The sequence below is a fragment of the Pantherophis guttatus genome, chromosome 2 (assembly GCF_059756535.1).
Source record: "Pantherophis guttatus breed Tessera chromosome 2, ASM5975653v1, whole genome shotgun sequence".
Classification (NCBI taxonomy): Eukaryota; Metazoa; Chordata; class Lepidosauria; order Squamata; family Colubridae; genus Pantherophis; species Pantherophis guttatus.
Window position 1 is genome coordinate 50,503,118 of NC_142064.1, and position 17,524 is coordinate 50,520,641.

The 17,524-nt window shown below is 38.0% G+C and overlaps 1 protein-coding gene across 2 annotated transcripts in view; it reads right to left on the reverse strand.

Annotated features, from left to right (window-relative positions):
- Positions 1-17,524, reverse strand: part of EPB41L4A (erythrocyte membrane protein band 4.1 like 4A) — a 95,546-nt gene that overhangs the window by 37,225 nt on the left and 40,797 nt on the right. Inside the window, exons 4-10 of one of the 2 annotated variants that reach the window (XM_034432756.3) lie at positions 15,664-15,715; positions 14,612-14,690; positions 11,397-11,494; positions 8,470-8,590; positions 3,478-3,565; positions 2,364-2,452; positions 1,460-1,523 (exon numbers count right to left, since the gene is read on the reverse strand). In XM_034432756.3, coding sequence (XP_034288647.1) covers positions 1,460-1,523; positions 2,364-2,452; positions 3,478-3,565; positions 8,470-8,590; positions 11,397-11,494; positions 14,612-14,690; positions 15,664-15,715 — 591 coding nt within the window. Of the gene's footprint in view, positions 1-1,459; positions 1,524-2,363; positions 2,453-3,477; positions 3,566-8,469; positions 8,591-11,396; positions 11,495-14,611; positions 14,709-15,663; positions 15,716-17,524 lie in introns of both variants that reach the window. The other variant, XM_034432755.3, reaches the window with a different exon arrangement.

A 17,524-nucleotide genomic window follows, 5' to 3' on the forward strand; every position in this document is an offset into this window, starting at 1 on the left:
GGCTTGTCACCCATGCCTGATGTTATGGGCTAGAGACAGTGACTGCCTAAAGTCACCCACTGAGGCTTTCGTGCCTAAGGCAAGACTGGAAATCAATCTCCTGGTTTCTAGACCGATGCCTTAATCACTAGAGCAAACTGGCTCCCATGTGTTGGAATTATAACTGCCAGACATAATCCGGAGGGTATCGTGTCAGGGAATGCTACATGATAAGAACTTTAAAAGCCCCACCTCAAATGTAAGAGGTAAACAAAAGAGCAGTAGCTGAGGTATTACCAATTATTTTCTACAATTTTTCCCATTAATAATAATAATAATAAAGTTATGATGGTACTGAAAAAGACTTACTTGTCCTTGAAGTTCTGGCCATCACAGAACCACTGCAGTCACATTATCACAATCTGGGTACTTGGCAATTGCCTTGTGATAGCCCATGGTCATGTGATGACTGTTTGCAACTTTCCCTGCTGGCTTTCCACAAGCAAAATCAATGGGGAAGCTGACAGGGAAGGTCATAAATTGCTTGCACAATCCTCTGCCTGGAAATACCCACTCCTGATCCTACCACAATGGAACTATTCCTTGCACGCCCTCCCCTCCCCAACCACTCCGGCTTTCCACATTTCCATGTCTTGCAGGCCAAGACATGGCAACAGCCATCCCTGGCCCTATACCTTACATGGCTGCCTGCTTGTAAGCTGCCTGGGACTCATTTAACAATGTGTGATTTCCATTGTTAAGTAGTCATGTGATGTCATGCTTTATGATCACATTGCTTGGTGATGGAAATTCTTACTTCAATTACCATCCTTGACTGACTACTTATAGTTGTCTACAGAACAATCCTTTGCAGATTTACCCATAAATCTCACAATTATTTATATTCTGAAATTATTGGATCTATAACCTACCTTTATTTTGTACTACTCAAGTTAGTGTAAATATTCCTGCCTCCTATTTTCCTCACAACACTTAAACTGTGAAGTGTGTCAGTTTGGCCCACAATCACGGAGCCAGCTTATTAATGCCTTTTATTGTTTTCACACTTTTTACAGGGTTGTACTTAAGGGACACGGGTGGCTCAGTGACTAAGACGCTGAGCTTGTCGATCGAAAATTCGGCAGTTCAGCGGTTTGAATCCCTAGTGTTGCGTAATAGGGTGAGCTCCCATTACTTGTCCCAGCTTCTGCCAACCTAGCAGTTCAAAAGTACATAAAAAATGCAAGTAAAAAAATAGGGACCACCTTTATAGGGAAGGTAACAGCATTCCATGCGCCTTTGGCATTTAGTCATGCCAGCCACATGATCACGGAGACATCTTCGGACAGCACTGGCTCTTCAGCTTTGAAACGGAGATGAGCACCGCCCCCTAGAGTTGGGAACGACTAGCACATATGTGCGAGGGGAACCTTTACCTTTATAATACACTTAATTTAAAATTATAAAAATATAAACTTACATCTTTTCCCAAAACTCTAAGTTCAAAATGAGCTTCTTTGAAGTGGACCCTGGTAATTCTAGGCCTAAAATGTTTTTTAAAAAAAGAAAAAAAACACATAAAGATAGAAATGAATTTAATCGGGAAATATTGAAAGAATCACTCTAACTATAAAAAGTTAATACAGTAGCCATTCTTTAATTCCTTAGAAACATATAGGTATATCTATACCAATTCTCTATAATAGATAGATCAGACATTAATTCTAAATTGGAAATAAGCATTCCATAGCCCACAATGACCCTAAGTGTATTTCCCCCAAGCTGTTTTATTGCAGTACAAAATGCAAGTAATACATTATAGATGCAGGTAATAACTGAATACAGTGGTGTGTATGCAAAGAGACTAGAACCTGTTAACACTTTACCGACAGAAGAGATTATTTGTAGCATAGGGTTGAATTGTGGGATCTCTCAGTCATATGACCACAATTTGACTTTTTACCAAAAATCGGCTTTTATTTCCAGTTTTTGCAAAAATGCCCTAGAGCAACCATGGGTTTGCTTAACAACTGATTCACTTAATGACCAAGCGATTCACTTAACAACTACTGAAAGAAAAGGTTGTAAAATCAGGTTGGACACGTGATCACCTGCTTTACATCATCACAACTTATGACCATAATGAGCAAACTCTATTATGGTTATAAACAGAAGACTATGTATGTAGTTATCAAAGCATACATGGGTGTATTCACGCAATCATCAGGACTCACATCTCAATCAAAGGGACTTTTTTCTTTACCAATTGAAGGAAAAATATTTACGGTACTTGGAAGATTGAACAGATGGAAAAGAAGGAACAAAGTTTGCATATGTATTGTTGCTTACCATCCATTTTGATATGGGCTATAGATTTTACTTACCAAAAATACTTTCCTACTTGCTTTTTATTCTTATAAACAACTACTCCTATAGGCTTCAATCCCAGAAAATATTCAGATTTGTTTTCACCCTGGAAAAAAATGTTAAATTAAGTTAAATTGTATTTGTTAATGTGATACTTTTTTCAAAAGAAAAATGCTTTTCATAAAGATCACTGTATAGAGATAAAGAATAACATTTTCTAAGCTGGTTCCATTATAGTAGTTGCAAAAAAAATAAAAAAAATCCATTGTCAATATTAAATAAGCTTCCACTCCCTCCACTTAAGTCTGAGCCTACTCATTATCTATTTCCTGTTATTTTGAACCTCTTAAGGACTTTACTCAGATTCTGTGTTACTTTTATAATTTCTTGCCTGAACATATCTGTTGCATGTATATTCCTTTTATCTTCTAATGACACTTAGAATAAATCCCTCAGATTTGTAATCTTATACTTTTTATAATAGTTATTTGCCTTTTGTACAGCAACGCAACCACAATCTTTAACAGAAAGTTCCCCAATCCATGCTTATCTCAAATATGAATTTTCAAAGATTTAACTTTTGTCTTTAAAAAAAGGATCTTGTTCCAGAGTAACAGAATTACTGCTTTGCAACAGGTAATCAAGGATTGCTGACCCTGTCCAGGATCCAGAGAATTATATAGTACAGTCTACAAACCTAGTAGGCTCAGCCTCTTGAACATCTTCTAAACTGCTTTTGGAATGGAAGAAAGTAAAAATAAATTTGTGGTTCAGCACTATAATTTCCTTTTCAAGGAAAATAATTCAACAGTTCTATTAACATAGGGACCACCAACCTCCAGGGCAAGGACCTGAACCGATCCACAGCCAGTAAGGAAGCAGGCTGCACAGCTGGAGGTGAGGAGTGAAGCTCATATGTATATGCAGCCACTTCCCATCACTGTCTCAGCTCCACTTTAGATCATCAGTCATTATATTCCCATAGGAGCGCTAACCCTACTGTAAACTGTGCATGTGAGAATCTAGGTTGCATGCTCTTCCTCCTCTGTCTGTGGAAAAATTGTCTTCCACAAAACCAGTGCTTGGTACCAAAAAGGTTGGGGACTTTTAACTTTAAAAAATATTACTTACATAGACAGGATAAAGATCCACTCCATACATTTCAAGTGTCTTTGCTACTCCTAAGTAATTCAGTTCTGCCTCAGCTGGAACTTGGCCCCTGTTGAATAAATAGCAATAGCACAGACTTATATACCACTTCACAGTGCTTTACAGCCCTCTCTAAGCAATTTACAGGATCATCATATTGCCCCCAACAATCTGGGTCCTCATTTTACGACTTTGGAAGGATGGGCGTTGAGTCAACCTTGAGCCATTCAGAATTGAATTCCTGGAGTGAGCAGTGAGTTAGCTCTATAGTACCGCATTCTAACCACTGCACTACCATAACATTCTTAGATGTATTTATTCAGAACAAAGTAAGTCTAGCTAAATGGACATCTTATACAGCACACTAAAATCCTTACAAATTATAAAAGATGTTCATCTGGGTTATATAATCCAAAACCTTCAAAAATTAGGAAAATATACAATCTGTTGTGACCTCGGCTTCCTGAGTCGTTAAAACACACGAGTAGTCCCAAAAACCTCTTTTATTGCAACAACTGTGAATTGCGTTCATTCACAGCTGAGTCCCAATTAGTTGCAAAAAGTCCTTCAGGAGAAGTCTTTATCACCAACCTTTATCTCCCTTCACATGCTGCCAAAGACCTACGTGGCAAAGCCACACAGAGTCCAGAATCAAACAGTGATGCTGACTGGGAACAGAATTAACAACGTTGCTTTCCTGCAAGGGCCCCACATTTCTTTGTTCCTCTTTTAAGCCTCATGGGAGGGGCCAATCATCTCCAGGCCTTACTCCCGAGTCGTTCCTTTTAGTTTTAACTGTTCTTGCCTTCTGGCAGCTCTGTGCATGCATGCACTAGGAACAGGCTCCTCCTGTTCCTCTGCCTCTCTGATGTCCGACTCTGGAGGCTCCAGAGTCTGTGTATAACTCTCAGTTGGCCCTGGCCCCATCTCTGCCTGCAGAGCCCTCATCCGAGCCTTCCCCAGACTCCAAGACTGGCCCATGTTCCTCCTCAGCCTCCTCACTGTCCGACTCCACTGCCAGCTCCACCGGCTGCTCGCGGACTACAACACCTTCTACCATTTCAGAGATACATGTACTAGCTATATGAAAAATATTTTCAGCTAAAGCTCATGCAGTTTTTATTTGGAGCCCAAATGGGACTGTATAGAAACTTTGATTCCCAAAAGAACATAGAGTCAATATTTTAAGAAATACATTTAAAGTGAGAGAATATACATTTAAAGTAAGAGCCTTGGTAGTACAGTGGTCTAAAGCACCCTGTTATTAAGACCAGCTGCTTGCAATTACTGCAGGTTCGAATCTCGCCAGGCTCAAGGTTGACTCAGCCTTCCATCCTTTCTAAGGTAGGTAAATTGAGGACCCAGTTGTGGGGGCAATAAGCTGACTTTGTATAAATATACAAAAGGATGAAGGCTATTGCTTAGCGCATTGTAAGCCGCCCTGAGTCTCCGGAGAAGGGCGGCATATAAATCAAATTAAAAATTAAAAATAAAAATAAATATGTGTCCAGTGCAATTCTTCATCAAGAGAGTGGAATGATCAAAGTAAAGACTAATATATGGTTATGTTTTCTTACTAAGCTACTACCTTTTCCTTTGGGTTTATGCTCTTTCACTTTGAAGATAATTTTGAAAGATATTGAAAATTATTCCAGCAGAAACCGAAGTACTAGGAGTTTTCACAAGATGCAGTCTGATAATGTACTGTGGGCAGGCAGTGTCAATTCTTAAGCAGCATTATGCATTTGGAAGGGCAACAAGATCAGTTTGCTCTCCTTAGAGACATATATTTTAGAAGCAAATCTTTTTCAGGTCAGCAAGATACTTACATGAAATGATCATCTCCAAATTTAGAAGAATTATAACCTTAACAAATTTGTAAGTATTTTCAACAGCTTTCCTTCAGAGGAAAATGTTAAAAGTCTGGTAGACTTGCCCTTGTGGCGCAGGGACTATTGAATCTATACCCACATTCAGTTGTAATTGCACCTTTTATAAAAAATACAAGGTTACATTTTGTACACCTCTTTCAGTAAATTTTCTAGGCCATTCAGATCTATTTTATGTAATATGTTGATTCTCTTTCTTTGAATGTGGCAAAAATCAGTTTGCTTATAGAACTCCCTATGAATTGACTACACTGCAGTAAAGTTCCTCTTTTATAGTTACTTGTACTTAGTATTTATTTTATTGTGATTTTGTGGAATACCTATCACAGAACATATTGAATTTGTTGTTCAATACAAAGAAAATCAAATTGCTACTATGTCCATGTGATTAACTGTCCTAATACCAGTAGAATTTATATTACTCATTGTTTACAGTTAAACCCTAACCCTAACCCTGATCACTGCCCTGTGATGCACTATTTATAAGATTATAGATACAAGAGTTTTAGTAGTTTATTCATCTTTTTTTCACCCCCACCACTTTGATTAAACGTGTCATGCTTCTGAATCTATAGATATACAGGATTTCCTACCAGTATTTTTCATGTTCATCTATATTAGTGATGGCAAACCTGTGGCATGCAGAGCCATATCTGTGGGCACATGAGCGTTGCCCTAGCTCAGCTCCAGCGCACATGTGTGCACCAGCCAGATGATTTTCAGGCCTTCCGGGCACACCAGAAGTCACGAAATGGGCTGTGTCTGGCCTCCGGGGGGGAAGGCCATTTTCGACCTCCCCAGGCTCCAAGAAAGCTTCTGGAGCCTGGGGAGAATGAAAAAAGGACCTTCCGGTCCCACCGGGAGTCGGGAAATGGGCTGTTTCCAGCCTCCAGAGGGGTGGGGAAGGCTGTTTTCGCCCTCCCCAGGCTCCAAGAAAGCCTCAAAAAATGGGCCTACTGGGTCCATAGGGCCATTGTGTGCCAAAAGCAGGGGGTCACACCTGCTGTCATGCACGCATGTGCAGGCCACATTGAATTCTGGGTGTGGGCACGCGCACACGTGACCCCCCACGTGACCCCCACTTTGGAACGCAGTGGCAAAAAGGTTAGCCATCACTGATCTATACTATTTAGTGGTGAGATTTGCATATGCTAAATCATAATGTGGCATGCATGTCTGGCATAACATGAAATGTAAATTAATTCATTTGTTTATAAACCATAGTTTATAAATCTAGTAAAATATACTTATCATTATGAAAACATGAAGCCTCTTAAGTCAATTCAGTTGCTACAATTTCACAGAAATATTTCTGAAATTTTCTTAGCAGCAGCAAAGAAGTGATTTTTCACTGCCTTACCCTAGGGTATATTTTAACTTCCTACTCTACTTTATAACCCCAAATAGTCACTGACTGTCTCCTATATAAATATAAGCCAGGCCAAGACCTGCTTAGCTTCCAACTCAAGACAAAGTTGTCCAGATGCTTCCACCTAGATAATTGTCTATGGTTATGAACCTAGCCATCTGTATTTTACTAAGTAAACCATAATTTTGAAAAACAAATCAGTAAGATATTCAGACCAACATCTCCAGTTAGAAATCACAATCATATCCTGGCTGTAATATGCATTTAGAAAACACTAAACTAAAATGTATTATATTTACGTTTGTTCTGGATAGATAAGAAAGGGATCCAGCACCATGGGAGCACGGTGGGAGGCACCGTGTTGCGGTGGTTCTCCTCCTTTCTCTCCAACCGGTCACAGTTTGTGTTGGCAGGGGGGCAGAGGTCGACCTCGAGGCCTCTCATCTGTGGAGTGCCGCAGGGATCGGTCCTCTCGCCCCTTCTGTTCAACATTTATGTAAAGCCGCTGGGCGAGATCATCCGTGGCTTCGGGGTGAGATACCATCAGTACGCTGATGACACCCAGCTGTACATCGCCACCCCAGGCCACCCCAATGATGCCCTTGAAGTGATGTCCCAGTGCCTGGAGGCTGTGCAGATCTGGATGGGGAGGAACAGGCTCAAGCTCAACCCTTCCAAGACTGAGTGGCTGTGGCTCCCGGCATCCCGATATAGTCAGTTGACTCCATCACTGACTATTGGGGGCGAGTCTTTGGCCCCCACAGAAAGGGCTCACAATCTGGGAGACCTCCTGGATATGCAGCTGTCCTTGGAGGAACATCTGACAGCTGTAACCAGGGGGACCTTTTGTCAGGTTCGCCTGATTCGCCAGTTGCGGCCCTTTCTTGATCGGGATTCCCTATGCACAGTCACTTATGCCCTCGTCACCTCTCGCCTTGACTACTGCAACGCTCTCTACATGGGGCTTCCCTTGAAGAGCACCCGGAGGCTCCAACTGGTCCAGAATGCAGCAGCGTGGGTAGTGACGGGAGCAGCATGGCGCTCCCATGTAACACTGCTCCTGCGCGAGCTGCACTGGCTCCCAGTGGTCTTCCGGGTGCGCTTCAAGGTGCTGGTTATCACCTTTAAAGCGCTCCATGGCATCGGGCCAAACTATCTTCAAGACCGCCTGCTGCTACCGACGACCTCCCATCGTCCCGTGCGCTCCCACAGAGAGGGCCTCCTCAGGGTGCCATCAGCCAATCAATGTAGGCTGGTGACCCCCAGGGGGAGGGCCTTCTCTGTGGGGGTACCTACCCTCTGGAATCAGTTGCCCCCAGAGATAAGGAAAATCCAAGACCTTAGTGCCTTCCACCGTGCCCTTAAAACCCACTTTTTCCAGCAAGCTGGGCTGGCTTAAGAAGAAATTTTAAATGTTTGAATTGGTTTGTATTTTTAATTTTGGGCCAAATTTATATATATTTTAATTGTTTTTTAATACTTGTATTTTATGTTTTTTAATTCTGGCTGTACACCGCCCTGAGTCCTCAGGGAGAAGGGTGGTATATAAATTTAAAATAAATAAATAAATAAATAAATAAAATAAATAAAATAAATAAATAAGCATATTTTAAAAAGCAATCAAAGAAAGGTCATTCTCAGAGAAATCTGCTTCTTTAAGGCTTTTTCTTTGCACAAGTTGTCATTTGACATTAGTTAATAAAACCAAATTCTTACGTCAGAGTTTTGTGTATTTGTTCTATGGCATCTTCTAATTCTTCTTTTTGGTCAGGAACAAAACGGTACTCTGAAACATAACTTGCAGTGTTCTTGCATGGATCATAGTCTCCAAGTTCAGCTATACAATGCACACAAAATATGAATTATTTGATTGCATACTTTTATAGATATTCACATAAAATATTTTATTGAAATTATACAATTAAAAATAATCTAATCTTAATTAACTAAATTAAACTAGATTATACCATTTAATTTAAAAAGGGGAACATAAGAATATGGGGGAAAAATGAGAACAAAAACATTCATTCCTACAGAAAAAATTAACTATGGATCCCATTTTACATGTTGCAATAAAACAGGCATTACAATGAGTATGGGGTATCCTGTGCCTGACCTGTTTTTCTTTTGTCCCTTGCAGAGAAGAAAAATGAGAGAAAAGGAAATTACAAGAGAGTAAGCAGGCATATAGAGGTGAATATATATTGTAAGAAATGTAGTGGTGCTAACAGTCCCAAGCACAATATATTCCCCATAGGATGCCTGCTTACTCCCTTGTAATTATTTTTTCACCAATTTCTTTGCTGTGTAAGGGAACAATGAGAAGAAATTGGATCAGGCACAGGAGAAATTGCTTATAAAGATAACCTGTTTTTTTTCCTTCCCATCTTGCAGAGACAATTGCTTAAACAACAGCGGGGGAGCGGGGGGTGGGGGTGGGGACAAGCAATCTTTGTAGGCAATCTCTCCTGCATTTGACATGTCCGCCCCCCCCCACCAGTAGAGACTGGAGAGTAATGGATTACAAGAGAGTAATAATACACATGATGGGGAACATACCAAACTTTTGCATAGCACATTCACAGCTACCAGTACCACTTCATTTCTTTCGATGTATATGCCCCATTGTGTGTCTCCTTACTGTTTTGTAATCTATTCATGAATGTAAATACAGACATTAATTGCCTTATTAATTATCCCAGTGCTGTGGTGAGCATTCCAAATGGTGAAGGAGTGGGGGGGGGGGGGGAAGAAAGCAGAAGTAAAATTATTAGGTGGCAAACAAAAGCTTCAAGTGTGAAACTGATTAGTCTGGTCAGTTATAGATAGGAGCTGCTAGTTGGCTATCCCATTACTGGGATGAGCATTCCAAAGGATGGAGAGGAGGGAAGAAGGAAAACACAGTCACAGTCATATGGTTTCCAACTTAGTGACTGCTTCGCTTAATGATAATGACATATGGACCTCAATCATTTTCAACTGGGAAACTTAATATTTTAGAGCAAGCCAAATCCAAAAATCCTAGAGGATTCCTGAAAGTTTGGCATTCGGATGACTGCCATCAATAGATACATAGAAATAAACTTCATTTACACACTATTTAAAAGACACAATCAAAAAGTCTAGGAAGGAAAGATATAGCCTAGAATATAATCTCTCTAGCAACCAACACCCAGGTTAGCAGGAAGTAGCAACAGATAAACAATCAAGGGAGAAGTCACACTCCAAGATTGGTGGCAACCTAGTAATGGTAGTCCTCCCTTAATAACACTAATTGAAACTGGCAACTCAGCACTAAGGAAAGCAGTCACTAAGTGAGAAATCACGTGCTTTCTGGTTGGAAAGAGAGATAACCACTCAGTTTCACATTTGCCTTTTAACCATTCCCTTCATCCTTTGGAATGCTCAAGTGCCTGCTTACTGTCTTGTACATATCAAAAGCAACGCAATTGCACCTGCAAACTGGTGCTGGGACATGTAGGCAGGCTATGCAAACAGCTTAAGCACTCTCTTGAAATCTCTTCCTCTCTAAACTCTATATGTATTATGTTACTCTCTGCAATTCTATCCATATTGCTATATTTTTCTTTTGTATTTTTTTAAATAATTTTCAATAAAAATTTATATAAAAAAAGAAATCTCTTCCTCTCCAATCTCGGGGGTGGGGGGGTGGAGCAAGCAATTTCTGTAGGCAATCTTTGCCTGAGCCTCCCCCGCTCCCTGATGATCTTCAATATCTCCCTCAGTTCTGAAATTCTTCAGAATGATACTTTGAAAAGAAGATATTGGATTCTAGACTGAAGACAGAAAAGAGTGAAATGATGATTCTTAAGAATTATTAAGTAGAAGCCCAAAAGTTACAATACTAAAACAAGCAAAAATGCCAACATTGCCTAATACATTTAAAAGAATGTGAAGGAATTGGGTGGTTATATAATTTTTTAAGTGAATAAAATAATAAATTTGTTTTATTTATATATTTATTAAATTTATATCCTGCCCATTTCTCCATCAAGTGACTCTAAATAAAACAAAATCATTACAAAAACAGTCTGGAAACACTCCATTACCATAAGATATACAAATTCAATATAGTTGAACATTTTATGATTTGGTCCTACATAAACTGAGCTCAGTTTTGTATGAGTTAAAACTGTACATATATTCACTTTGCAAAGTAAATACTAAAGAAGACTTAGCTCTTTTAAAGGCTAACTTATCTGTGGTGGCAGAGTTTCTGTGGACTATTGCTCCCTTCCCCATTGAAAATTTAATATGGGCTGGATCTCTGATAAAGTTATCATTTTTAGTGTGCATGCAACAGCAAATTTTGGTAATCTTGAATATTGTCCAAAAGCTAATCTAGTGCATTAGGCTTAGTAAACCTAAACCATTATGTTTGAAAGAGGAATCAATATTTTTTTAGGAAACCATGACTAAAAATGCTGATCTTACATTATGTGTGAGTCAACCTTGTGTGAACATAGGTACCCAATGCATGTGTTTATTATCCCTCTGGAATGCATCTTGAAGAAGAAGAAATTCATAACAATCCACTATATTCAACTCAAAGAAACACAGGCTTTAAGATATAATCAACCCTGTACTGCAAATAAAAAAGGGAAAACTGTATCAGCACATACCCTGTATTGCATAAGCTCCCAACTGAGCAGCAATATTGACAGGACAAGGCAAACGCCCTTGTAAGACATCTTGCTTTACCTGCAAAAAGAACTGATACCTGAAAAAAAGGCAAAATGAGCATTAGCACATACAATTGTATACTGCTTAACATGCTCATTTTTCTATGCAACAGTTTTATTTATGCTATTTAATTTATACTAGTATTGTTCATTTCAGTTTGAGATGGGATTGTGTTTTAAGTTAGTTCCACATGTATTCAAATGTATATCAATTCCATCTTATTTCCACATTAGCTTGTAATGTTTTTCACTATTTTCATAAATAATTATCCTTGGCATATTCATTTTAGACATAATTTTTAAACTGAAAACTACATAAAAATCTATACTATATATGCCTATTTAGGAAGGTCATATTTCATCTATTATAAACAATTCATCTGTTTGGTTTATTTATCTTTAGTTCAGATGCAAATTATTTTCCCCTTTCAAATATACGTGAAATTAAGGATGCTGGGCATGGATATATTTATTGAGAATCCTTTTTTTATTGTTATTAGTTTTAAATCTTTATTTGCTTTGACATCCTTTTTGTCAAGAGTGCCCCTTACAGTCCATAGTCTTAGAATTAAGAATCTTTATAGAGAGAGATGTTACTATTTTAATATTATAGTATTATTATTATTTTTATTTTTAATTTGATTTATATGCCGCCCTTCTCCGGAGACTCAGGGCGGTTTACAATGCATTAAGCCTTCATACTTTTGTATATTTATACAAAGTCAACTTATTGCCCCCACAAACTGGGTCCTCAATTTATCCACCTTAGAAAGGATGGAAGGCTGAGTCGACCTTGAATATAACATAGTATTATATATAGTACTGTGTTGACAACCTTAGCTTTTAGTGATCTTTTATGTCTTTTATGTCTTATAAGTTTCAGTTTTGTTATTGAAATGGGTGTAATCTTTCCTTATTATATTTTATGCTGGTCTATGATTAAAGTAAGGATTTAACTGACTGATTGATATGGCACTATGGTATTGTATGCTATGAATACCATTCAATTAACATTAAGAAGTGAAAGTTGTGTGTATAGTGAATAGGCATAAAAAGCATCTACCAATTTAGATGAAACATGTCTGCATTACTAAGTTTGAAACATTTGCAAAACACACACTCCATATAAGCCTAACTTCAATTAAGATGACTAAATGACACTGGTTCCTACATATATTCATGCATTCAGCCATTAACTGTCTGCAAAATAAAAACCTTCATTTGTGAGGTTGTTGACCCCGATAACGTTAAGTTTCAAGGCTTATGCTAAAGTCAAACCACACCACGTTACAAAAGGGTTTCCCTTACCAAACAGCTGCACAGAAATCACAACTGTCTGCAGAAACCAAACACAGCTTGAATGTAAGGAGTAGGACTCATTGAATATGCTCATCTAGTGAATATCCTGGATTTACTTAACAAAGGATCAAATCTTAAACTGACTTAGCATTTAAAATCCTGGCAAATCATGTAAAGTTTATTGCAAAGAATGCTTGGTTTCTTTTTCTGAAATCCATGTTTCTTTCAACAGAACATGTTTCCATCCTTTAGTACATTTAAAAACATTTCTTGTTTAACATCTTTCTTAATTAAAGCAGAACAGATGGCTATATAGCCTATTAAATTTCACCTACAAATACTTTTTTCATGTAGAATATTTCTCACTCTGTTGCACTTATCAGCTACTAAACCAGATATAATAGTGTAATAATTATAAAATGTAAAAGGTCACTTTATGTTACAGAGAGGGTACATAACAAGTACACACCCATATTTTGCTCCCTCAAATCTATGCACTGGAGCAGAGAAGGCTGTAAATAGGTAAATAAGCAATAAATATAGAAATACATCAATTATTTTAGATTTTACATTGCTCTGGCATGATCTACTGTCGCCCATGAAACTGCTTTTGTGTTTCAGAACAGTAAATTATCATGCAAATTATGTTTGCTGGAACCAAGGTGGAAGTTGCAGCACACTTGAACAGGTCCATTTATAATGTATACAGAATCTGATGATCAAACATTCTTTATAAATAATTTACAAGTGTTTATATGACTTTTGATCTTTCATTATAGAAATATATAAAATATTTCTAATATAAAATACAAAAATAAAATATATAAAGTATAAATATGAAATGTCCATTTTGCTTCTAGAATGATAGTGATTAATGCTATGAATGTAATTAATTATTTTTGCCCTTAATGCATTTTTGTCAACAAAGAAAAATGATGTATATATTACTATCAATGTGTGAAATTAGACATTTTATAGAAAGCCTAGGCTATCTATAGAATGTCAAAATGGGATGTCAAAGTATAAAATGCTTAATATTTCACACAATTCTACGTAATACCAGAAGGCAAACTGCTCAAATATAAATACTCCCACTAAAATGCCATCTAGCTTTCCTTGTTGCAATGTGTAGGTCAATACTGGTCTTTTTCTCTTGATTTTTTTTTTCAGTAAGAAACTCGTTTTGCATTTATTCTTACATTTTCACATACATCTTTTCAAGAAAGAGTTACTGTTAGGCTTAGGCTAATCGTACTCGAACCCTAATCCCAAACCTTTTTATGACTCTCTTTTCATACTTTGCCTAAATAGTTCCTGTTATTCTGCATAATGCCTAGGTAGGTATTATATACAATGCCTAGCGAAAATATATAGCATATTAAAATAACACAGAAATTTCATACTTCGCATAAAATCTTCACACAGTCCTTAGATTTCCATTATATGCAATGCCACCTTTTCACACATTGTGAAGATATATACCGGAAAATGAATCTTTTGGATTCCCTATTTATTTACATTTTATGTTTTGTAAATTCCTTCCTCCCTTTCCCAAATATTTTTCTCATCAGAGCATCCAAACAACACACATGCACACAAAAAAGCAGTACAAAAAATTGGACTGTGCACATATAAAGTTAAGACCCATTGGATTGAACATTACTGACTCTCACTAAGACTCAAGTGATTTGAATAAGCTATTTCTCACTATTTTTAAAATACCACATTGTTTAATACTGAATAAATTAAAGTATCACTACTTTTCCTTTGCCTTGAAATATAGTCAATTATCAATCTACTTTAAAATCATATTAAGTCTTTTTTTGTTGTTGTTATTGTTGTTAAGAGTACCGTACCTCGTGATTTCTTCTTTTAGTTTGCATGGATCTTCTGCATAATATTTAACACCAAAATACAATGTGTAAGGTGGACCAGCTATTAGAAATAAGAAAACTACATAAAATTAAATGCATAAGCATATAATTTATAATTTACTTTGATATCTTATATTTCTTTGATACCTTATTCAGTCAAGCATTCACCTGCTTTTGTTTGTGATTTTAGTTATATAACAGCTATTAAATTATCTTCCCGGTTTTTTTTCTTAGAACACAATTCAAAATCTATTTACATTGGGATGCCCCAATTAATTTTCAGATATTAAAATTGTAATATCAATATACCATACATACATATGCATGCATGCATACATACATACATACCAGTGGTGGGATTCAAATTTTTTTTTCTACCAGTTCTGTGGGTGTGGTTTGGTCGGCGTGGCGTGGCTTGGTGGGCTTAGTGGGCATGGCAGGGAAGGATACTGTAAAATCTCCATTCCCTCCCCACTCCAGGGAAAAGATACTGCAAAATCCCCATTTCCTCCCTATCAGCTGGGACTCGGGAGGCAGAGAATAGATGGGGGCGGGGCCAGTCAGAGGTGGTATTTACCGTTTCTCTGAACTACTCAAAATTTCTGCTACCGGTTCTCCAGAACTGGTCAGAACCTGCTGAATATCACCTCTGATACATACATACATACATACATACATACACACATACATACATACATACATACATATATAGACACACACTAGCATACAGAATTGATATAGCTATAATATCCCCACTGAATTTTTTGGGCAGGAACCATAAGCTATCAAACTTGTTCATACACACCCCAGAATAAAACAGAAACAGGATTGAAATAAGAATGTTTGTACACAGGTGGAAAAATAAATTTTAGCACTCAAATCAGTATGTTCAATTTTGAGATTGATCAATATTTCTACATACAAAAAAAACTCTCTAGAATTTGTGTCAGATTTCTCAAAAAGATTGAATTTACAGATATACTTTCTAAGCTCTCTGTCATTAAACAATATTTATATTCAAATTATATACATACTATTTATGAGTTCCTTATGCTCTGCAAGAGTCTTTGTAGGATCCAGCCAGAACTGTAATTATATAAAGAAATGGTTAAGTTATTAAAAATATGTATCAACATATATGCTACTTACAATACAAGAAATTAAAACTTTTGCCATAGACAAATCAAATCAAAATATGATACAAAATCTTCCTATAATTTTCCCCCACCACTTTATTGCTGTTGAAGAGATTTCGGTGCAATATATATGTTTTAAGATTAAAAAAAATAATGCCCCTAATTCTGCCCATGCTAAAAATATAGAAAACCGCACCCCAAAATCAGTAATGTCTATCACTAGCCAGTTTGGTCTAATGATTAAGGCACTATGCTAGAAAACAGGAGGATGTGAATTCCAGTCTCATTTTAGCCAGCTGGGTGATTTAGTCCAGTCACTCTTCTCTCAGCTCAACTCACGTCACTAGATTGTTGCTGCTGTAGAGAAAGTAAGAAAAGGAAGGTGTGCTGGATATGTTCACCACCTTGAATTATTTACAAAACTAATAAAAGTGGAATACAAATAAATAAATGAGGGTGAAGGTTCCTTCTCTGAGCTTCTGGGTTGGTTTCTGAACATTTTATTACCAGGCTAATTAACATCTTTAGTGCAGTTTAGGGGATGTCATGGTCAGTGTTCTTCTGTTTATAAGGTCTTTATGTGGTCAGTAGGTCTTGTGATAGATCAGGCATGGGTGTATTCGTATTCCAACATATAGCACCCGACCATCACACAGCCAACCACCACGCAAACTACCACCTCTAGGCAGTGGTGAAATCTGAACCGGTTTACTACTGGTTCGCTGGCTGTGCATGCGCAGTGCGCACCACACACCAAATGTGAGGTGCGTGCATGCAGTGCACGCCAAAAGGAGGCAAAAGCATTGCTTTTAAAAGTAAAAAAAAGCCTATGACGATCACGCTGCTCAGCTGGGCATGGGGGGGGGCAGGGATTTTTGCTACCGGTTCTCCGAACAACCCGCCGCCATCGCTACCGGATCGGGCGATCCAATCCGAACCGGGAGCATTTCACCCCTGCCTCTAGGAATAGCAATAGCCCACAAGCCCACAGCCACACTCCACCAGGAATTATCCAGAACCAAAGACAAGATATACAAGGATGAAAGAAGCAATGTGATCTACAAAATCAACTGTAATCATTGCAATCAATTCTACATGGGACATCAATTAAAAACCAGGATCCACGAACACTGGCTGGCAGTCAAATGCCATGACCCCAAATCTTTAAACTCTACTCAAACCGACAACAGTTTGATTGGAGCAACACAAAACTCATCGACCACAATACCACCCGCCACAATTGTGAGTTCACCAAAGCCTGGCACTCCACAAGTAATTCCATCAACAGACATCTTACAAGCTTCTCAGAATCCAAATCAATCACAGAACTAATCAGAGACAGCACCGAACCTCAACCAACCCATGCAAGCCCAGCACTTCACCTCCCAATGACCCTCACTTCATGTAACTTCCCCATCACAAGACTCTCACTGATGACTCACACCTGGCCCATCACAACACCCTCACTTGATACACCCATACCTGATTCATTGTAAGACCCATGACCACATGAAGCCCTTATAAAGAAAACGACACTGACATCTCCTAAACTCTGCTGAAGATGTTACCTAGCCTGGTAACAAAACATTCAGACACCAACCCACAAGCTCGGAGAACGAACCTTAACTTCATCCTACACCCGAGCTACAGATATTTGCCACTATTGCAAATAAATAAATGTTCTCCAGATATTACTAAGTGTTGTATCTTTTTATTCTTGATTAATGTATTTTATTCTCCTTATGTACACTGAGAGCAT